The 23377-nt window shown below is 42.1% G+C and overlaps 1 protein-coding gene across 2 annotated transcripts in view; it reads left to right on the top strand.

The window, feature by feature from the left end:
• Window positions 1-23377, top strand: part of SPRED2 (sprouty related EVH1 domain containing 2) — a gene marked incomplete at its 5' end in the record, with an annotated part of 118632 nt that overhangs the window by 72457 nt on the left and 22798 nt on the right. For both annotated transcript variants that reach the window (XM_082672293.1, XM_082672294.1), the window contains 2 exons: window positions 13673-13850; window positions 21500-21668. In XM_082672293.1, coding sequence (XP_082528419.1) covers window positions 13673-13850; window positions 21500-21668 — 347 coding nt within the window. The remainder of the gene's footprint in view (window positions 1-13672; window positions 13851-21499; window positions 21669-23377) is intronic.

Below are 23377 nucleotides of genomic sequence, written 5' to 3'. Positions count from 1 at the left end.
CACGTGTACCAAGAGGATGGCTCTGTTTTGTAATATCTCAGAAGGAAATTGCCCTCGTAGGTCAAATCCTGTCCCTCTATGTATAAGTCAAGAACTAGTCGAGTCGCTGCTGCGTGTTGATCCTGTGAGCCTTGCCTTGTGGCTGCCTTTCTAACTGCTCACCGGCAGTCATCGCCATCATAAAAGAACAGGGTTTCCCTGGTGGCGCAGTGGTTAAGAATCCGCCTGCCAATTCAGGGGGACATGGGTTCGATCCCTGGTCCGGGAAGATCCCACATGCTGCGGAACAACTAAGCCCGTGCGCCACAACTACTGAGCCTGTGCTCTAGGGCCCGCGAGCCACAGCTAGTGAGCCCGTGTACTGCAACTACTGAAGCCCACGCGCCTACAGCCCGTGCTCTGCAACAGGAGAAGCCACCGCAGTGAGAAGCCCGTGCACTGCAACGAAGAGTAGTCCCCGCTCGCCGCAACTAGAGAGAGAGCCCGTGTGCAGCAACAAAGACCCAACGCAGCCAAAAATAAAATAAATAAATTTATTTAAAAAAAAAAAAAAAACAGTTTCCCCAGAGACGCTTGTTTGGCGTTCCTAAAGCACTGGTACTGGTACCATTGTCACACTGCATTTAAACCGGTCATTGTGAGTTTGGGTACCTTACGTGCTTTCTGTTTGGTTTGCTGCTTGCATAGATGTAAAGATTTCTCAGCCTTATTAGCAGGCGATCGTCAGGCTGGCTCTTTTCTGCCCTCTTCAAGATCCGGTAGTGCCAAATTCCAGGGACCCAAAATGCAGCCAAAATGAAGAGTTTAAGAGCTTCTCCTTGCTTGCCCTTTCTCCTGCACCCCACACCCAGGGAGGAAAACTCATGGCAAAACCCAGCCGAAAACTGGCTGTTCCACCAGAGGAGGGAAACAGGCTTCTGTTGAGATGGTCAGCGGGCAGTCAAAACCATTTGGGAATAGGCCTGTGATTCAGGTATTTTAGGAATTGATTAGGCTTCCATGGACCGAATTGGGAATCCTACTGCTCACCCTTTTAGGTTGTTCTGTGGGGAAATCACGTTCTCGTTTCAAACAACTGATTTACAAGTAAACTTTTTTTTTTTTAAGATGTTGGGGGTAGGAGTTTATTAATTAACTTATTTACTTTTGCTGTGTTTGGTCTTCGTATCTGCACGCGGGCTTTCTCTAGTTGCAGCGAGCAGGGGCCACTCTTCATCGCGGTGCGCGGGCCTCTCACTATCGCGGCCTCTCTTGTTGCGGAGCACAGGCTCCAGACGCGCAGGCTCAGTAGTTGTGGCTCACAGGCCTAGTTGCTCCGCGGCATGTGGGATCCTCCCAGACCAGGGCACGAACCCGTGTCCCCTGCATTAGCAGGCGGATTCTCAACCACTGCACCACCAGGGAAGCCCCGACAAGAAAACTTTGACCAGAGCTCATTTGTGACATTGAAGCAGCCTGGACCCAATGGGAAACCTGAAGTACACAGAGTTTCTTTATCAAAGGCCTACGAGTAAATGTCTCTCCCCATTTTTAAGTTAAGCAATTGCTTCCTTGCTTTTTCTTAACATTTTCCCTCTTTCTCTCTGAAAGTAGTGAAGATTGGTACTGGAGTGGCTGTCTTGAGTCAAATGATAAAGCTTATAGGATGAACTGTTTGGGAGAAAAGAGACAATTTCTCTTCTCTTTTTTGCCTGAATTTGCTCCATAAGTATGTCTTGGCGATTTTCTTCCATTGTGGCTAAGGAGAATCTCGCATTTGTGGATGTGTAATCCCAGCCGGATGGCTAGGTTGTACCTATTTTGTTCAAAGGAACTTATTAAAACGCAACTTTCATCATTTTCTTGCTTTTCTCATAGTACTTTGATAGACCAGCTTTGCTCCTGGGAGCTTTATAATTGCATAATACCACTTGCACTGAGGGAGCCTATCTGTTAGTTTGTCATGGTTTCAGGTCTTTGTGGTTTCAGAGCTTTTCTTCAATTCGAAAGATGTTTTCGGTTGCATTTCACTGCTGAAAGTTTTCTGATATGCTTTTGTAGAATATTTGCTAAGTCCTCTGGCATGACTTTACGGCCATGTGGTTTTTTTTTAACACAAAGTTATAAAGAGGCCAAAGTTGAAAAGGGACCTCAAAGGTCATTGGGCCCCCTCCCTCATTTTATACATGAACGAACTGGGGCTTAGTGGGTCTGGGGTGTCTCAGCCGGGAGTGAGAAGGAGTTGTGCCACAGAGGTCAAGTCTGCTGACGTAGGGCACTAGCTACACCCTGTGGATCCAAAAATGAGGATTTGCCTCCGTTGGTGTGAAACTTTGCCAAACTGGGGAGGACTTCCCAGCCCCACCCCCAGCTCTGCCATTTTTGCGCGCGGCTATGTTAGTGATACTTGCTCTTTGATTCCTTTGACAATCAGTTGTCCATCCAGTACATTTTAAGAGACCCATGAGAATAACCTCTCTTATATCCTCTGGATGACCTAGCTGAGATATGAGACCTGGGCCACAATTCTGGACCCCTTTAAAACAAAGCGTGGGGAGTCTGGGAGAGTTGTTTGGAGATTGGATCTTAGTTCTTTATCTGTCCCTAATGCCAGTGACCTTGAACAAGTCCCTTCTCCGGTCTGTTTTTTTTTTTTTTAAGAAGATGTTGGGGGTAGTTTATTAATTAATTAATTTTTGCTGTTTTGAGTCTTCGTTTCTGTGCGAGGGCTTTCTCTAGTTGTGGCAAGCGGGGGCCACTCTTCATCGCAGTGCGCGGGCCTCTCACTATCGCGGCCTCCCTTGTTGCGGAGCGCAGGCTCAGTAGTTGTGGCTCACGGGCCTAGTTGCTCTGCGGCATGTGGGATCTTCCCAGACCAGGGCTTGAACCTGTGTCCCCTGCATTAGCAGGCAGATTCTCAACCACTGCACCACCAGGGAAACCCTCCAGTCTGGATTTTAATTCTTCCATCTGAGTGAGGGGTCTGGAGTAGATAATTTCTACGATTCTTTCTAGCTTAAAAAGCGAGTAACTAACTTGTGTGGCTCTTCACCAGTGATAACTGAAGACCTAAGCTCTCCGTGCAGGCCTTCTAGTCTCTGCCTGGGAAAGGACGAGGTCCAGAATTCTTCAGGGAGAACAGATGCTTCACATGTGCTTTATTTGTTTGTTAAGCTTTTCATCTCTGATGAGGGAGGTGGCAGAATCCTAGAAGAAAAGAAATTAAATGAATTGGTAATTCTTGCCTCCTGAAAGGGTGTCCGTGTCCAGTAGATCACGATCCAGTCAGCCTGTCGCTAACAGGACATGCTGACCTTCCTCCCTGTGGGCGAAATTATCACCTCCTTTTGAGAACAGGTCTTATTAAAGACTGGCTTGTAAAGGATTTTATAGCTTTAAAATTTGGTATCAACATAGGTTGATAAAGTAGTTTCCTAACCTTTTGACCATGGTTTGCTTTGGAGTGGAGGGTGGTAGGTGACAGGTAAAAAAATGGAAAATGTGTCCTGGATCACGTGAGGAGAAGTAACCAGACTTTTCAGTACCTTTGTCAGCATCTTCTAGGTTTAGTGTTGATCTCCATTTAGAATCTAGCACTAAATTTTCTCTTTCTCCTTATATCTTCAAGTGTTCAGAAAAGTTGAAAGAAGTATACGGTCAACACCCACCAGCTCCAGCCTGCAAACTAGTATTTTACTTCGACTGCTTTATCACCCACATAATCTATCCATCCATCCCTCGGTCCATCTGAGACACCCTGTTATTTTTTTATGCATTTCAAAGTGAGTTGCAGATATGGTGTGCTTCTCCTGGATCAATTCAGCATGTGATCATTAATCACTCTCTTCCTTTTTGTTTTCTCTAATTTGTTAGAAAGCGAAGATTTCTGAGATAGTCAGGCGCAAAAGTTCAAGGGCTGCAATTTAAAGACCTGAATTGGAGATTATTAACTTTAAACAACTCCCTTTGCCGTTTGTGTTTTGAAGTACCAATTTTTCTATTACATGTGTACTTTAATGTGGTGAGAGTTAATTTTGTTTAGTAATCTCACATTTCCATTAGCTGGCCTTTGGGGGTTTAAACGTGGATCGTAAATACCATTTTTGGAAGGGTGTGTAAAACAGGGAAAGTCAAAGAAAATTAATTGCTTTTGGAGAAATACATAGGAGAAGAAAGGGTTCTTTAGCTGTGGGTTATTTTGTTTGTTTCAAGTTGGTAATCCTTTGATCTTGATTAATTATGAACCCCACTGAACTCTGGGCTCAGCAAAGCAGCAGACAATAAAAGCAAAATCATAAACCTAGAGGCAGACTTTGGCCTCTCGCCTACCAGGACTCCTGTCCCCACTTCGCACTGTGTGATCACCCTGAAACTCGCCCTTTAGGACAGAACCATTTCAGTCTGTAAGAAGCAGATTCATTCTATCTTGGTTTGAATAAGATAAATTTCATTTTTTAAAGTGGCTTATTCATGTCAAAGTTGTTCGTGTTTTGATGATTTTTGAGAATAACTCAGAAATCTCCCATCGATTGCCTTTAATGTTAATGAACTGTTGTGATAAAATCTTACTGTGATTTCCTAAAATGTTTTAGGTGATCTTAAAATATCCATGTTAACCATGTTAGAGAATCTGTGTATAAGTCTATGGTAGAATTCACATTAAAATAAAACACAGATACATGGATATATTTATTTGTTATTTCAGTAACTGTCTACAGCAGATATGGTTCCTGGATGTACAGGTAAAAGGAACGAGGAGTGGAGGCAGGATGCAGACACGTCTAGGTGGGTCTGGCAGCCTTGCCTGGTGAAGGAGATTTGCCTTGAAAGGAAGAGTCTAAAATGGAATTATCCCCCTTGTGCTAACATAATCCTCATCTGAGGCACTGCAGAGAATCATTTGATGCTGGGTTTTTAAAAAGAAATCTTTTCCAAAAATTTTTTTAACTTTGTTGAATTCAGTGGGATTGTAAATTAAAATTTTTTTTTAATTGTATTATATTTACTTCCAAATCGAAGGATTTTTGTTCGTGGTAGAGGGTCGTGTGAGTTAGTTTTCTGGAGCCAGTGTTTTAAAACTCAAAAATAATTTTTTAAAATTAATTAATTTATTTATTTATTATTTGTGGCTGCGTTGGGTCTTTTGTTGCTGAGCGGGGGCTACTCTTCTTTGTGGCGCACAGGCTTCTTATTGCGGTGGCTTCTCTTGTTGCGGAGCATGGGCTCTAGGCGCGCAGGCTTCAGTTGTGGCTCGTGGGCTCAGTAGTTGTGGCTCGCGGGCTCAGTAGTTGTGGCTCGCGGGCTCTAGGGCGCAGGCTCAGTAGTTGTGGCACACGGGCTTAGTTGCTCCGCGGCATGTGAGATCTTCCCAGACTAGGGTTCTAACCTGTGTCCCCTGCATTGGCAGGTGGATTCTTAACCACTGCACCACCTGGGAAGCCCCTAAAACTCAAAAATAATTTAAAATGCATTCCAGAGCCTCCTATTAAGGTAATTATCCACTGTAGAGATACTTGACAAATAAGGATACAGAGGTCCGGAGTGGTCTGTCAACCAGGAAACCCACCTAGGATTTAAGGGGCCCATATGCCCAGGAATCTCCAGTTCCCTGGATCCACAGGGTGGGGAAATTAGGATTTCTGCTATTAGTAGAGATTAGAGCAAGTAATCTTCAGATTTCAAGAAAAAATGATTCCTTTCTTCACCAATTGTACAATAAGCTACCATGCCTGTCCTGCCCTATCTCTCCAGGCTTGACCTCAGCCGGGTCTTGCTTCTCCCAGCTGGGTCCGTTACTCACCTCAAGAGATAGTTGCTCGGGAAAGTTATATTGACACAGGGAGAGTTGCCAAAGAGCCATTAAAAAAATCTGTCTTAGACACAACTTCTAAAATTGCCTTCGGGTGCTAAGATTTACTTCAGCCAACACTTCATTGCCCAGGTTTAACACTGCCCGGTGTTATGGTTTTAGGTTGTACATTAGCATAACAGCTCTAATGCCTTTATCTTTATTGTGCCCCAGTTATAAGTGATCCATCATTGTGGATATTATATATTTATCAATAGTATTCTTGTGGTTTCTGAATTTAAGTTCTGAATTTAAATGTAGGTAGGAAAGGGTTTTTTGTTGAAGAAAAAAAGAACTGTAGCTCCATCCTTAAGACATTGGATATATTAAATAAGTAAAATCAAAAGGTTTTGGTTAAACGATTTTTCCAAAAGGGGAAAAAAAAAATCGAGAGCAACAGAAGTATAATCTAGCTGAATCACTCTTTTCCTGTGGAGGATTTATGCTTGTTCAGACTACAGGTGAGGAAAGCTTAGAGGTTAAATTTTAAATTGTGGGTTTTTTATTATTTTGGGGGGGGGCGCTGCATTGGGTCTTCGTTGCTGTGCGCAGGCTTTCTCTAGTTGCGGCGAGCGGGGGCTACTCTTCATTGCGGTGCATGGGCGGCTTCTCATTGCAGTGCATGGGCTTCTCATTGTGGTGGCTTCTCTTGTGGCGGAGCGTGGGCTCTACGCGTGCGGGCTTCAGTAGTGCACGTGAGCCCAGTAGTTGTGGCACACGGGCTTAGTTGCTCCACGACATGTGGGATCTTCCCGGACCAGGGCTCGAACCTGTGTCCCCTGCATTGGCAGGCAGATTCTTAACCACTGCCCCACCAGGGAAGCCCTAAATTGTGTTTTAAAGACAGTACAGTGGAGTGATTCTAATATAACTTTGTAAACCTTGCTGAGAAGGAAACCCCAAAACCAGTGTTTTGTAAGATAACCTCCAGCGTACCTGGGCGCTGCCGTGGGTATCACCACCTCCCGTTCAGCGTGGGAAGGTTTGCCCTTGGAATTGGGGCTGTCACTGAGGTGAGGGATCGGGGGCCACGAGAAGCTCTGACTTGCCTCGCCAGCTGTAGGTTTTTCTAGCTCACCAGAGTGCTCCCTGGTCAGTGTTTCCAGGCTGTGGGGATGTCAGAGGACCCCTAACTGCCTCTGGTATTTCCTCAACTATTTCCTCACAGGCCTCTTAAGCATCTGTCAAGCTTACATGTTTAACTTCCAGCCCTGATCTTTATTCCTTTGTGTCTTGGCTTCATTTCCTTTTCTTGGCCATTAAGGGTCACAGGACCCATGAACAGCAAGTACCCTCCACTTGGGACAGCTGGCAGGGTGTCCATTCCCATGGACGTCTGCAGGGTGTGTGTTTCAGCTCCACGTGCCAGAGAATGATTTTCAGTGTACATGCTACTCTGGCTCTTGTGGCCTGAAAGGAAGCACTTGGAGATTGGAAAATGCACATTGTAATGTAAAGGAAAGTATTGTACATAATATTATAAACAAGGTAGGGGCATTTATTTTGAATCATGGAAACAGTAGCTCATAGAAACGAGTTTGCAGTGGTTATTCTAGAGGAGAGTTTTTGTATTAAAGTTTAAGTAGGAAAATAAAAGTACTAGAGACCCATGTCTAATAAACTTCAACTTCCTAGGATTGGTTCTAAGGAATTATTTATAAGTTATTAAATTTAAGAATCATTCCTATTTCAAATATCAGTCATGCTGGCAATGTCCTTCGTAGTAATGGAGAAAACAACCCCTTTTGATACATGCACTATGAAATAGTGTGTGGGTGAGTAGGTCTATTTATATGCTTCAGGGTAGCTAGGTAGCCTGAACAACAAAGATGCTGGGCTTACATGGGGCATGTGAGGATGAGAATAAGCACGCCCCATGCCTCCCCCTCTGGCTCAGGGTGGAACTTGGACAGGGAGGGCTCTAGTGACCTTGCAGGACAGCAGAACTTAACTAGCTGTGATGCAGGATTAAAGTGGGGATTCCTAGGGAATTCCCTGGTGGTCCAGTGGTTAGGACTCTGCACTTTCACTGCCAAGGGCCCGAGTTCAGTCCCTGGTCGGGGAACTAAGATCCCACAGGCCGTGTGGCATGGCCACAAATAATAATAAAGTGGGGATTCCTAAAACATTTTCTAGTTATCTTCACTCCCAGATTCTGAGCCCAGCACATAGTAAAGGAGGAAAACCTATTGCCACTCCACAGTATAAGCAGGAACCCCTGCTTTCCGCCCAGTTAGTTTCTGGATGAAGGTTACATCCCCAGTCATTGCAAGGCAAGCACCCACCACCTTCCAGGTACCATGTTATATATTGGGGTTCCATTCTGAAAACTCATTACATGCCATTTTAAAACTGCATAAATTGATCACAAAGGTAAAACACATAAAAGCTCTGCTGTATCGTCTGGGGGAATGACTCTGCATGGGCAAGATGAGCTGCAGCATCTCAGAAATGCAGGGACACTGTGAAGATTGGATGAAGAGCCTGCTTTCTTCTCTGGGTGAATCTGGTCCCTGGCAGAGGGCCTTGGTGCCATGCATGCGAAGTTATGGTGTCAGTACCTGTTCGAGGTACCTGGATGCTCTTACTAGCAGATATGGGGGTAGGGCTGTTTCCAAGACCACTCTCCGTCAAGTGTACTTCATGGCTGATTTCATGGATGTTAAGTTAACTGTGGGGAAGCCTTTTTCTTGAGTGGTCTTAGCCCACTTTTTAGCTCCCCCAACTCTGATATCATGCAAGCCAGTTCTCTTTAAGAAGCAAACACTTGATGTTCAGAAAAGTCCTTCTCTGCCTCGTAGTGGCTGCTCATTTGCATTTGAGAGGAGAGCCAGGTGCCTTCACCAGAACTGGCTCCTGTGGGGTCTCGCACGTCTAGATGCTCTTCTTACCACTGTTGCCCGTAATGGCCTAACCATACAAACAACACACATTTTGTTTGACAGGAAGCGGGCAGAGCTAGTGTTCTACCTGTAGGGGCTTGTACAGAGCTGAAAACCACATTTCCACCATGCATAAAACTCCATTATGTACAGCTTTCCTTTCCAAACTTTATAAAGTTTGGATTATATAAATTTCTAAAACCAGCGCAGCCTACTTAAAAAAAAATTCTTAAGTAGTTGATACCTACTAAAACTCAAGAAACCACCACCCTTTTAAATAGAATACGACCAGTCTCTTTGGCTCCTCAACTCATTTGATTCTGCCGAAATATTTTGTTGATCCTTTTTAAAAAGATGACAAGACACATATATTTCACACACATACGTTTTACACATACATGTAATACTTTATATACACATAACAATTTGATTAAATCAAAGAGCTTTTTGAAATCTATAGGCTCAAGGAAGACTGGGGGTGGGCCGGGCGTGTGATTACAGTGAAGAGTGGTCCTCGTCCCCCTGGAGGACGTGGTGTTATATTTGGCTCAGCTGGCGGCTGGCGGTTGTGCTGGGACCAAAAGGGAGCCTGACAGGCGGCGATCTGGACTAATCCCTCTCAAGGTCTGGTGACGTGGAGAAGGATGGAAAAGAGGCCTGGGAGGAAGTGAATGTAATGTTTAGCATAATGGAGAGAACCCTGTGATCAGATAAGGGCTGGCTGCGTGGGGGCGGGGGCGGGGGGAGTATTTATGGCGGATGTCAAAGTTCCAGGCTCTATCTCTGAAGCCAGTGGGAGAGCCAGAGGAGCAGAGCGCCAGTTCCCACATGGCAGACGGACTGCTTCCCTACAGGTGTGCCTGAAATGTAGGCTCAGACCTGTTCTTTATAAATCTGCCTTGCATTAATCATTGCTGGAGGTCCGTTTTGGATGCTCTCCTGCTGTCCAAGGCCCGACAAGCCTCCCTGCCACCCCGTTCTCCGACAGCTAAAAAAGGCAGGCAGTCAGGAAACCCAGTCCTCATGGGCCAGAAAGGCTTGTCTTTAAAGGACCTGCTTTTGTAATTAAAGTCAGCCTTTCAGCAAAAATAATTATGATGGCTACAGTTGACCAAGCTTCTTTGTATCAGGCACTGGACCTCAGTTACTGCCTTTAACCCTCAGGACATCCCAGCACGGTGTAAGCTGCTTCGTGTTTTGCAAATGAGGAAACTGAAGCTCAAAAAGAGGCTTCTTCAGCTGCTGAGAAGGTCAAGGCAGTGCTGACCTGTCTGGCTTTGAACATTCTTTACAGACACAATGCTGCCTCATCACTGTTTCCTACAATCCCTTTGTTTACTTCTGTAACGTGGCCCAGACAGGGCCTGGTTTGAATCTGGGGAGAACAGCTTAGAACATAAATGCCTGAGATGCAAAACTACTTGTGCCACCTTGGAATCAGCACCCCAAAGCAAAAATCTAGCTTTAAAATTGTTCTTTCTCTCCCTCCCCATCCTGCCATGGGCTGTCACCGACCTCTGTTGCATGTTGAGTGATTGCAGGACAGCAAGTCCTGTTTTTACAAATAAGGCTGCATGTGGGGAGTGCAAAGCTTTGTCCTTCAAGGAACCACGTTTGGCCAGATCCCCAGCCCAATTTGAAAAAGCCAGTTTTACTCAAAATGCATATAAAGAATGTAGTGGTGTTCAGGTGGTGGTCAGACACCATTTGTAATGACATTGACTCTGAGGGTCAGTTTAACTCAAGTTCAGACACTAGGGAGGGCTCCATTCAGTTTGTGTTTGGACCCACGCCTGGAACTTCACCAGGTCCTAATCAGTTACACCAGTTGAACAGTTGAAACTTTCAGAAGCATGAGGTGATTGTTGTTGTTGACAGTAGCGTTTGGGGGGATTTTCTAACGCGTACCTGCAGCATTTTTCTTGTGCACATGAAGAAGTGCATCTGCTTTAGCCTCTCCTGCTTCATCCCGCACCCCACAGACAAACCCCCGCATCTGGCTTAAGCATGTTGTTTAATTCTTTCCAGAAAGAGGCAGGGAGGGTGGGAAGGGAGTTTCTTCCTTCTTTATACCTTTTTGGTAGTAGAGTTCATTGTCCTTTCTGTTCTGGGCGGGGTGAGTGCCTGAATAACGTAAATACACCGCGGATAGGAAGCAGTTGGCATGCGGCCATGCAGCTGGATTATGCAGACACCCGTCGCAGCTTTCAGTGCAACATTTTATCCCCCTGCCTTGTTTTCAATGGTCACTTGCCTCAGTTAATGCTGGCGATTGGGGTTGCTGCCAGAGGAGATGGGGGTCTTCTTTCCCCCACTCTCAACACCAGGTCCTAATCAGTTACACCAGTATTAACAGTTGACCTGGTGTTCAGCTGTTAAACTGGTGTGACCATAGAGAAGCGCACCACAGAGAAGTCTGTGCCCTCGGGAATGGGCATGGAAGGAATCAGGGCAGGAAAAGAGGATGCTGCAGACCACAGTCGAAGGCCAAAATGAAGAGCCCCTGTCGTCTGGAAGCCAGGGGCTGGGGTATTTGTTTGAATCTCTAATAAATGATACTCTTTGGAAATAAGTTTATGGCACCAACATAAGTAATGCAAACTTCCCTTTTTCGTGTTTACTTAATCCCTTCAAAGGAAGGGAGAAGAGCACACAGCCGCAACAAAAAAAAAGTAAAAGCATGTTTTAGCAAGAGGCGTGTAGAGTTTCAGTTACTCACCTTGGCCATTTCCTGTTGGGATGAACCCACGGTACATTCACAGACGATTTGAGAAAGCTGTGTTTCATACTAGAGAATTACACATCCTGGGAACCCTTAGTTTTTCTAGAATAAATGGGGAATGTGGGGGAAGTGTATTCTCAAATTGTGTGTATGTAACTAAACAGGTATTATAAAATGTTCTTAATCTCTCTCATCTAAAGGAATATGCATGTTGAATCCTGAGGTGAATGGATTAATGATAGAAACCACGTGACTTTTTAAATTCAGTTTTCCTGTTAATGAAAAGGAAATCTTTAGCCTATCCCAGTTAAGCCGTTGTGGCTCATAAGCAAATGAGTATTGAACACTATATTTTCTCAGAGATTTTCTTAGCTACAAATAATTTTTTAAAACCTGTTTACAAATATTGTCTATTTAACCCATTCATTCCTCGACCTACTACATGAAAGACATCACTCTAGGTTCTAAGGATATAGCAGGAAACAAAAAGGGCAAAGTCCCTGCTCTCATGGAGTTTACATCCTGGTTGGGAAAAGTGGGCAAACAGGGCAGATGTTGATTTAGTAGCATGTAGAGAGACAAAGCGCGGTGAGAAGATGTAAGAGGGGTGGAGGGTGCTGCTTTATATAAAGTGGACGGAGAAATCTTCTCTAATGAAATAACCCTGGACAGAGACCCGAATGAATTAAGGAAATGAGCCTGGTTGGTGTGTGGAAAGAAGAGTGGGAAATGGGGTTTGAAGAGAAGGAAATAACGAGTGCAAAGGCCCTGAGGTAGGGTGCTTAATGCAGAGGACCATCAAGGCCAATGGGACTGAAGTGGGATGAGCAAGGAGGAGAGTAAGATATGCACTAGATTTTGACTCTTACTCGGAGTGATATAAGAAGCTTTTGGAGAGTTTGAATAGAATGTCGTAATCTGACTTACCTTTCGACTTCCTTAGAAAGTTGGGCAGGTATGGGAAGTAAGGAGGCCAGTTAGGAGGCTGTTGCAGTCGTCAGAGAAGTGTTCTGGATATATTTCAAAGGAAGAGCCAGTTGGCAATCACGAGTTCAGTCTTAAACGTGTTAACTGAGGTGACTACTAGATGCCAAAGCAGAGAAATCACACAGGCAGTTGGTTTTACTGATCTGAAGCTTAGGGAAGAGGTCTGGGTGTGTAAATGTGAATTGGGGCACTGTTAGCACATGGAAAATATTTAAGTGGAGTCGCTGGCCCTGGCTTAGATCATGGATCGTTTAGGCACAGTTAAAGGAGGGGAGGCAGCAAATACTGGTACCAAGTAGTAGGCGTGCTAGTGGGCACCGGTGCAAGGTCTCTTCTGAGTGTGTCTGTTTTCTCAGTGAAGGCTCTGAGCACTGGGCCTGGGGTGCATAGAAAGAGAGGGTTCTATGTTACTCTGCATCTTTGTTTCCCTAGAATCTGGTACAGTGCCTGGCATGTAGAAGATGGGGATGTATGTTTGAAGGATTAAAAAAAAGCAATGTTGTTCCAAGAAAGAAAACAGCAAGTGAGAATTTAATGGCCTTGCCGAAAATCCAAATAAGTTTCGGAAAAGTGATGAAGAACGAAAAGAAGCTAGAGTTGGTCTCTGGAGGGGAAAGAGGATTTATGGCCAATGTGCAAAGGAACTTATTGCGAAATCAAAGTTTAGACTGGAAAAAATAAAATCATAAACAGAAGGCTACACATGTGTAAAGGGTATTTGAACTGAAATATAAATGATCGCACCGTGAATTTGTGATTTAGGAGTGGGCTATCGTCTACTTAACGCTAAATCAGAAGATTATTATCCTTATAAAATGTTAAGCCTTGGTCATTCATTATAAACCAAGTTTTAAGGGTTGAAACCATAATGTCCTCTTAAGTTAATAGATTCGTCTTTCCGAACTTATAGATACCAAACTGTAGATAGAAGTTCATTCGTTTTATTATTAATATGTCCACCTAGAAACTGGAGAATGTTATGCTTGCATACATTCTCAAAGATTCACAAATATTTTTTAATGACTGGGCGTCTTTTTTTTTTTTTTTTTTTTTAAACGTACTTTTATATTGAGTTTAAGAGTTTGGGTTTTTCCCTGAACATTGATACAGGCTATCTTTTAAGGTTGCTGCCAGGCGTAGATTTTCTTTTGATGAGTCCCAAAAATGCTGGCTATGGTCCCCTTGCACTGTGAAACGTGTCCTCCAGCTCCAGACCATTGTCATGCCCCATTCTTCTTGTTGTTGTCGTTTTAGTGACAGCTATATTGTGCGCGTCAAGGCTGTGGTTATGACCAGAGATGACTCCAGCGGGGGATGGTTCCCACAGGAAGGAGGCGGGATCAGTCGCGTGGGGGTCTGTAAGGTCATGCACCCCGAAGGCAATGGACGAAGCGGCTTTCTCATCCATGGTGAACGACAGAAAGACAAACTGGTAATGGCAGACGTGCAACGCGTGGGTTAAATTAGCAACGACTGATTTCTTGACATTAAATCATAGCCCTTTTCCTGTAGGTATATTTTTCCTTCTTTCTCTGACTTCAGACTCTTGCAAAAGCTTCCAAAGTTAGAATTCACAGGGCTGGCGCCAAATTGCAAAACCTAACCTTGGCTTTTCAGTGAAGTCACTTTTTACTACACACCGTATAACTCAGATGCTTAGAAGCCGTGCATTTGGCTGTCTTATTTGCGTCTTGATTAATTAAGCTGTCTTGCTGTCACTGTAACAAGATGTTCAAAATGAAAGTACGCTCTTTATTATGAATCACATCGTAGTGAGCTGTAAAGTCAGAGTTTTTTTAAACATTGGGTTTATTCATGGAGCATGCCATCAAGGTTTGGAGGGTGAGAGATAGAATGCAAAGAGGAAGTGTCGTCTGACGTTACTTCTAAATAAATGTTTATCTCAAAAATACTGCAGCTTCTATTTCATAAGCTAATAAACAAAACACTTTTGGGAAAAGAAAGTAACAAAAAGCAGCGGCATTACACTCCTGTGTAATAATTCTACATGCTTAAAAATAGGCACTTTGGAGAGTAATCATTATCTCACAAAGATGGGGGCGTTGATAGTTTATAACATAGTTTCATGGAGGGACTGGATGTCCAGTTCTTTGTTATGAAGGAATCTATGATACGAAGGAAAATTGTCTATTTTTAATTGGTGGCCTTGAATCTGGGAGAACATGCTCCTATCTGTATTCGATCCTGGAATGTATACTCCAAAGCCAACCATTGATTCAAAATGTGCAGGATCTCAACAGAGAAAATACAAAGACACCACAGGAATAAGTCAGTGGTACATTTGAGACCCTTGACAGCGGCATGTGTTGAGTTTTATGTGCTGAGTATACAAACTTAATCTTCTTCTGCAACCACTTCTTAATGTTTATAAAGGTTACAAAATAAGGCAGAACAATTTCTAAATGTTATATATGGATTAACAGAAATGGTATTTTCACACTTGATTCATTTCTGAAAATGAAATGAATGAAAATTTAAAGGGAGAATATAGCTCATTTTAAGAAACATGGCCATTCAAGAAATTCCTTACATAATAGTCAAATAATTAAAACATTCTTGTTTATAAGATATTCACAATAAAGGCAATGTAACCACACTAACAAGGAAAAGTAAAATAACTACCTTTTAGCCAGCATTTACCTAAGGGCTGAGTACAATGCTAGCCCTTTAGTTGAGATGTATCATTGTATCCTTACAGTAGCCTATATAGCTATAACTGAAGAAACTAAGATTCAGAAAGACTCCTTGTTCTGGATGACCCATCTTGGGGGCCGGGAACCAGTATTTGATATCCTGTCACTCTGACCCCAAACTGAGCCAAAGTCGCATGTGCATAACCACCTGTAGCCCTTTGATATAGTTTTTTTTCCCTTTGTGCGTATTTTTATTTTTATCTAGCTGTAATCAGAGCTCGTAAACAGTTTTATATCTGTGTGTGTGTGGTGGTTTTGTTTTGTTTTGTTTTTTTGGGCCACATGGCATGTGGGATCTTAGTTCCCCGACCAGGGATCGAACCCTCGCCCCCTGCAGTGGAAGTGCGCAGTCTTAACCACTGGACCACCAGGGAAGTCCCTAAAGTTTTATATCTCATAAGATATTCTCATAAGAAATTTTTCATGTTGCTGGTATCAGGTTGATTTTCCATTGTATATTTGAGGATCTCCTTAGTGTCATATGTTAAGATTCCTTCCCTTCCCACTACCCCCAGTATTATCTACCTGCATTTTCCACACTTATTATTTACTTGGAATAATTTGAGGGGTCAAATTTTTATGACTTTTGATACTTGTACAAAGAGCTGCTACCAGCATATATGAGAATTTTCTTTAACACACTGAGGGTCACATATTTTAAATCTGTACCAATTTGATTAGAGTAACAGTGGTATCTTGTTGATTAATAATGAGATCAAATGTTTTTCTGTTTGTTAAACAGTCTTAACTGTGAATTATCTGTCAGTGTCCTTTGTGTATTTACCTTTTGGGGCCTGATTTTTCTCCTTGATACGTATGCCTTCTGAGTATAATAAAGATACTCATCTTCATCTATATATTTGCAGATATTTTTATAATCTGTTGCTTGCCTTTTTTATTTTAGTTGGGGTTCTTTTCCTACAAAAATTTTGCTAGAAAATTTTTTTTCACTTTTTCCCTTTTTATTTTTATTGCTACTACTTTTGTGTTAGCAAATTATTGTACCTGAATGGTTACATCTTTTTAGGTCTATTTTTTCCTGGTATTTCTGTGGTTTGTCATAGAATATGTCAACCTGAAATAGCCTTTAGATTGTCTAATTCAGCCCTTTCATTTTATAGATACATTTGTAAACTTGTATCGTACCACCGACTTGACCATAGTAATTGTGAGCGTCTACAATTTTGTTTGAGGCCCTTTATGTAAATAACCTCAGTTAAATTCCTGCAACATTCTGAAGGAGGAGGATACTATTGATATTATCTACACTTTGTAATGGGGAACCTCAATTCTCCAAGAAGTGATCCATTTCCCCAGTCTGGGGCACATAGTCATTAGCAGAGCCAGCACTGGGAACCATTTCATTGTGAAGCCAAAACCTGGTCCCTTCATACCAGCTCTGCATGGGAATAGGACAGTCCTGGCTGTGGACCAGCTTCTGTTGTGTGTTGCTGTTGAACAAGGATCGTGTGCCTCATCCCCTCCCCTGTCATGTTTCTCCATCACCTTCTCCCTCTTCTTGTCCCCCTTACATTCTGTGACTACACTTCTGGACTTTTATATATTATATCCACTAGTAGTTAAATCACACACCCATACACCCAGATGTGCTTCTGCATCTTTGCATCCCTCACTGTGCCTGTTTCACACTCCGGTAAATCCGGGACTCCTAACACACAACCCCACACACACTTACGGCAACATGGTGACTCCTCCTTTGGCCTCCAAGCTTACGTAATGCAGCATTTCTGCCCACTGGAGGGTATGAATCCTCCTGGAAGCTGTGCAAATGGGGTGGGGTTGTTGAAGGACACCCCTCCCCCTCAGTGGTGGAATGGCGAGGAGAGGGTGGAGATCATTTTGGGAATACAGAGAACGGATGGTATCAGAGTTCCCAGTATTCCAACCGGGACAACCAGCCTTTTCTGATAGAAACTGTTGTCAGTGGTTTTTCCAACATAGTGCAGTTCTAGAATTCAGCACATTGGTTTTTGTTGTTGTTACTTGACTTCTGTGTTGACGCCTGTGAACTTAACTTCCATTGTTTCTACGGGAAAAGTTTGTGTTCCAAATATCCATTCACAAAGTAGTTATTTGGATAATTTTTTGTGAGTCGGAGACAATCAAGTTTTCCTGAGAAATTATATGCAATCTAAAAATTTCTGAGTTGAATCTTATTTTAGATAGATTAGAGGATTTTACTTCTGAAATGAATCCTGTGAGAAACTACCTTATGAAGGTGAATCACAAAATCTAAAAGGTTGCATTCCAGTGCAGGTCTGTGAGCGCTCCCACACACATTTGGTGGGAGTCACAGCCGGCAAAGCTCTTTGAAAGGCAATTTGGCAGGATATGAATTTAAAATGTGTATTCCTTTTTACTTGGCAGTTCCACATCTAAACCCTATCCTATGGAAATAGACAGCAGAGCTTTATGGATAGCTATCGGAGAGTTTTGGTCTCAGAATCCCTTTACCCTCTAAAAATGTATTGAGGACCCCAAAACGCTTTTATCTTGTAGCTTATAGCTACTAATATTTACCATACTAGAAATTAAAACTGAAATTGTTAAAAAATCTTAATTAAACAGTAGTGTTAGCATAAATGACATTCTTTACAGGCAAGAATAGGCAAATAACTATATAACTATTTTCCAGAAAAAAATAATTAGAAGAATAGCGTTGCTTTGCATTTTTGCAGATCTCTTTATTATTATCCGACTTAATAGAAAATAGCTGGATTCTAATGTCTACTCTTGCTTTCAATCTGTGGCCATATGTTTTGGTTGAAGTACATGAAGAAGATCCAGCCTCACACAGATATGTAGTTGGAAAACATAGAAATATTTTAATAGCCTTTTCAGACCATCGTAGATAGACTTCTTTGATGCTACACCAAAACTCGGCTTGTAGTAGTTTCTTAAATGTGGACTCTGAAACCATATCAATGACCTTTTTATACTCTATTACATTAAAATCCACTGGTTTATCTTTCTCTTTGCATGGATATTTTACTCATTCCTGATTTTGTAACGTCATGCATTGGTCATTTGGAAAATAATGGTTTACTGAGTTAAACAGATCTTCCAAATGTTGATACATTTAATTCTACAATATCAAAAAATCACATTTCTTAATATCACCACTGATCTCATTAGAAAAGTCTTAAGTATTGGGAAGCTGTCCAAAATTCTAATTTTCACTTGAAAGTTGAAATTTCATTATTGGCAACAAATATCTCCTCATTCTCCTTGAGGTGACAGGCTCGCTGTGTTCATCTTCAAGAAAATGTCGGCCAAGTACCCAAGTCTGAATAACCGTAGTTCACCTGTAGGCTGTTCTTTCAAGTAAACCTGGCGATCCATGAGGAAAGTAGTTAGTTCAACTCACAACTGCAGCAATTACACACCTTTTTCCTTGAGACAATCGTCATTCTTCCCCATGCAGTAGAAGTAAGAAGGCTATGAGAGATACTCTTCCCTTTTCCAATTACACATTTGTGCAAAGCCAGAGTTTCTTCCCATACTTCAGCCAAAGCGACGTATTACAGCGGATCAAATGCAGAAGCAGATATGAGAATCCAATTATGTGTACTTCCCATTTCATCACACGAGATGAAAGATGTGTATTCACAGGTCAAGATGTAATAATTTTTAACTGCTTCATCAAGTACAGTCCTACGTAAGACTGGCCTTTTTTACTTTGACCATGTGACAGTGGTGAATCCGGTGACTTTGGTACTGTTTGGTGCCACTGCCTGGCCTTGATTCATGCCTCAGCACAGCAGTTTTACCCACCATTCCTTTTGCACCATTAGCAGAACTGGCAACACAATGAAAAAGCAAAAGTATCTTAATATATGAAAATAGTTTTGCCATCCCAGACCCCGTGAAAGGACCTGGGGGTGCAGAGGGAAGGCTCCCAAGAGACCAAACTTTGAGAACATGTTCAAGGATGTTCATTCCAGCATTAGACAGTGTAAAAGCAACCAATTAGAAATGACTTAAATGCCCATTAGTGTGGAGAATGGCTGAATAATTTTAATATAGCTGTACTGAGGAATATTTATGCAGCCACTAAACAGAATCCTTTTTACCTTCCTGTATCTCCAAGACACGTTTTTGGGAAAAAGGCAAGTTAAAGACCAATTTATAGGCTTGGCTACATTTAAACAGACTCACACACACAAACTTACATGCATATGTAAAGAAGCTGCAGGAAGGGAACTGGAGTTGTGTCTACCATACCGACAGTGGGCAGTTCTGGAGAAGGGAGAGGCGTTGAGGGTAGAGACGGTGAGATGGGCAAGAATGGAACCTTCATGGACTCACCTAAATTACTTAAATCTTCTACAATATGGATTTCTTGTATCGATTTTTTTGAAACCTCCAACAAGAATATATAATCACTTTTTGTCTCCCCACGCATCTGATTTAAAAAGCTATTTTTAAAAGCCTTTCTCAACTTTTAAGTCAATGCCTAAACTTCACTTTAGAAGATTGATACCTATTATGCCAAAACTTCACTAGAGGGGTCATACCTGTTAGGAAGATGAAAGCATTTGAACGTTTTCGTTCTTGTCATTAAACTTAGATAGGTAATGATGTAATTTTGTTTAAGAGAACAAAGAAATGGTATCTGGCCTCCTCCCCCTCACGTAATTTACGTGGCTGAACTTTACTTTTCTAAGAACTTATTGCACTTCTCTAGGAAGATGTACCTTTGGAATAATCTTAAACACAGAAAATGTCGACCAAAGACTAATTTTTTTCACCCAAAAAATAGGGAAACATCTAGAAGTCTTTGTTTTTACAAAAAAGTTTATTTTGAGACTTTGCATTGAGACTATTAAATTCTAAAATAGATAACATTTGTTAGTTAAAGCCTTGGTTATTTGGATATCCCCAATTTGGAATGGGGCTGGGCTGACATTTAATCATTGTGTTATTCTTAGGGGAAAATGGCCATAGTAAGCAATTTAATCATAAATAGAACTGTGCGAGGGGACTGTTGTCTTCATTCAATACAATGGAATAAAGTTAACTGGGACTGCTATTTGATATGCCAATTTGACTATTATTCTCATCTATTAAGTTAGGGAACATTTATTAGGCAATGTTTAATTTCTGTTTGCCTAGATGTATTCTTGAAAGTTGTGCTCATTTAAAGATATTCTCTCTAATTGGAATTTTTATTAATTTAGGCAGGCCTTGATTCTTTCACTTAGTTAAAAATTAATAAGATCTCATTTTGTTAAATGTAGAACTTTGCCAGAACAAGATCAAAGCTAGTAGAAGTTAGCAAAATCATTTTGATATATATATAATGGAACCAAAGAAATAAATATTGTCAATATTTTGGAGCTTTCTATGAATAAAGACTGGAGTTTACGTTCGCATGATTGCAATGCCTCTTTTATTCTATAATCTTAAACTCTGGTATCTCTACCCGCAGTAGCACTCTACACACAGAGGGAGTTATTTTATAAAACATCTTGATCTTTTACAGTCTAGTTAGGGGAACAAAACAAATGCACACGAAACTGGTAGAGAATAATATGAAACCAAGTACTAAGTTGTGAAGGTGACAAAAACGGAAGTAAATAAAAGAGTGAAACATAATGCGATATACTGGGAAGCGTGTGTGACCCTGTTAGGTTTCTTACTGTTTGGTGTTTTCAAAGCATGTTCATGTGTACGTTCATTGATAACGTTGGTGTTGCTTCCGCTTTAGAGATAAAAAGGTCAAAGGTCTAAGCCAATCTGCTCAAAGTCATAGCTTAGTCAAAAGGCCGTTCTGAGACGAGATTGCTAGAAATTTGGAGATTGTTCTAATAATCCAGATAAAAGGTTAGTAGAGACCTAGATCACGGTAGTAGCAATTGAAACAGGGTTGATACAAAAGATGTTGAAGGAAAAATGAAATGGACTTGGTGAATAATAATACGGGGGATAGAGAAAGCCGAAGAGGCAAAAGAAAACCACAGAGATTTGAGCCAGAGAGAATGAAAAGAGAGGGGTTGGCATTGCTAGATAAGGGGAAGTTACTAGGGGCAGAATTTTCAGAGCAAGTTAGTTATTTTCTCAGCTTGTTGAATTTGAGGTCACTGAGAGACACGCATTAGGACAGGAGAAGGAAGATTGAGAATCCACCAAGGGAGGACCACCAAGGGTACGGGGTAGCAAGGAGTGCATGGTCAACAGAGGCAGACAAAGCCTTCCTCCAAGAGGCCTTCAAAGATACGTGAAGGCAGAGGGGAGGGTTTTCGTTAGTTGCCACCAAGGACGATGGTTCCTAGTTAGCTTTTTGTAACCAGACACAATCATGACGATTTAACAAGTAACCCGCCTGTGTGTTTCAATCCTTCAGGTGGTATTGGAATGCTATGTGAGAAAGGACTTGGTCTACACCAAAGCCAACCCAACCTTTCATCACTGGAAGGTCGACAATAGGAAGTTTGGACTTACTTTCCAAAGCCCTGCTGATGCTCGAGCCTTTGACAGGGGAGTGAGGAAAGCAATTGAAGACCTTATAGAAGGTATTGAATTTATTACTGCATCCTCAGCGGGACTATGGGAGGTTTCCAGGTTCTTTTTAATCTGAATTGTCTGCCATCATATATTTGTGGATTATTTGCAGGAAGGTTGGGGGCCAGGTCAGTAGAGGCCAAAACTTTAGGAACATCCAAGGAGAAAAAAACTTTAAGTGACAGTGCAGGGGAAAAGGAGATGGGTTTCAGAGTAACGAGTGGTTCCAATTGGTTTTTAGACTCTGCTCTGAAAAGACAAGTTCTAGACTTCCATGTGAATGACTTTTTGATGTGTTTTACCTTTCCCTGACTATTGAGAAACAGCTTTGGTCAGATTTGGTCCAGAGGTGGAGAATAGATTCTAATGGGCCCAGAAATCTCCATGCCTTCCCACTGTTGTGTAAGGAGAGCCCAGGGGGTACGTCTGCTACTGAAAAGGCAGAGGGATCTGTGACTCCTTAGTCCATGGGTGAGCAGCTGGTAAACACTGTGTTGCATTTAATCGTGGCCTGGAAGGCTCTTGGGCAGTGAGTTCTCGTGGGCTTTTCTAGAATCCACAGAGTCCAAACACACAAATTCTCCACTTTGACACATTCAGTTATCAAATCAAAGGGTTCAAGCTTCCATAGCCAGGGCCCTGTGAAGAAAGGAATATTAAGCAAGGCACGGTAAAGCCAAATTCAGAATTTGGGGAGATTAATCACAAAAGAATATATGTTTTATTTGTATATGAAAAAATATGTTCTGAAGTCATTTTCTTCATTACGGATTTGGGGGAAGAGAGAAAAGCAAAAGAAACATCTCTTAACATCAGCAGGGAGACAGTTCTGGCTGGAACACGAATCAGGGAACTGCATCCCAGGGTGGCCAAAATGAGTAACAGCCAGTGTTCACATCATAGATCTGACACAAGTGGCAAATGTTTAAAATCTTGTTATTAAACATAGCTTTTAAATGTTTAGAAGAGAAAGTATCCTGTATTATTGGTAGAAGCAGTATGTCCACGCACTTAGTCACTGAAGCTACACACAAAATTTGATTCTTTTGTTATTTTTTTCTCTGTATACACTCTACCTAGCTCTGTTCTATCGAACTTGCCTTAAACGTTGATTGACTAGAGTAATTCAAATAGTAGAGAAAAATCCTCAGAGATCAACAGGAATTGCACACAGGGTATTGTGGGACTTGTTTTTCCTCCTGTGATCCCTCATTGGAAATGTAAATGTTTCTCATTTCTTTCTGAGCAAGTCTTTTGATTTCAGTTTCATGTAATAGCAAAATATTTTCCAAATGTACGTTTTGTAAGACCTAACGAAGAAAAGGAGAAGATAGAGACTAAATTTCCCTTTTGGTAGATCTATCACTTGTGCAAATTTTTTTTTTTGCGGTACACGGGCCTCTCACTGCTGTGGCCTCTCCCGTTGCGGAGCACAGGCTCCGGACGCGCAGGCTCAGCGGCCGTGGCTCACGGGCCCGACCACTCCGCGGCATATGGGATCTTCCCAGACTGGGGCACGAACCCGTGTCCCCTGCATTGGCAGGCGGACTCTCAACCACTGCGCCACCAGGGAAGCCCTACTTATGCAAATTTAAGTATGTTTTTCCTTTTGGCCATTAACAGCGTCAGTTGATTTGATCCACACATTACGGAGTGGTATTAGGAAAGAAAAGGGGAAGTTATAGTGATTTGCGTACCAGAATGAAGAAAGCGTTGAACA

This window comes from Grampus griseus, assembly GCF_964374135.1.
Source record: "Grampus griseus genome assembly, chromosome: 15".
NCBI lineage: Eukaryota > Metazoa > Chordata > Mammalia > Artiodactyla > Delphinidae > Grampus > Grampus griseus.
The sequence above is the reverse complement of the archived record's forward strand: the minus strand, read 5'-3'. Positions and strand labels throughout refer to the sequence as shown.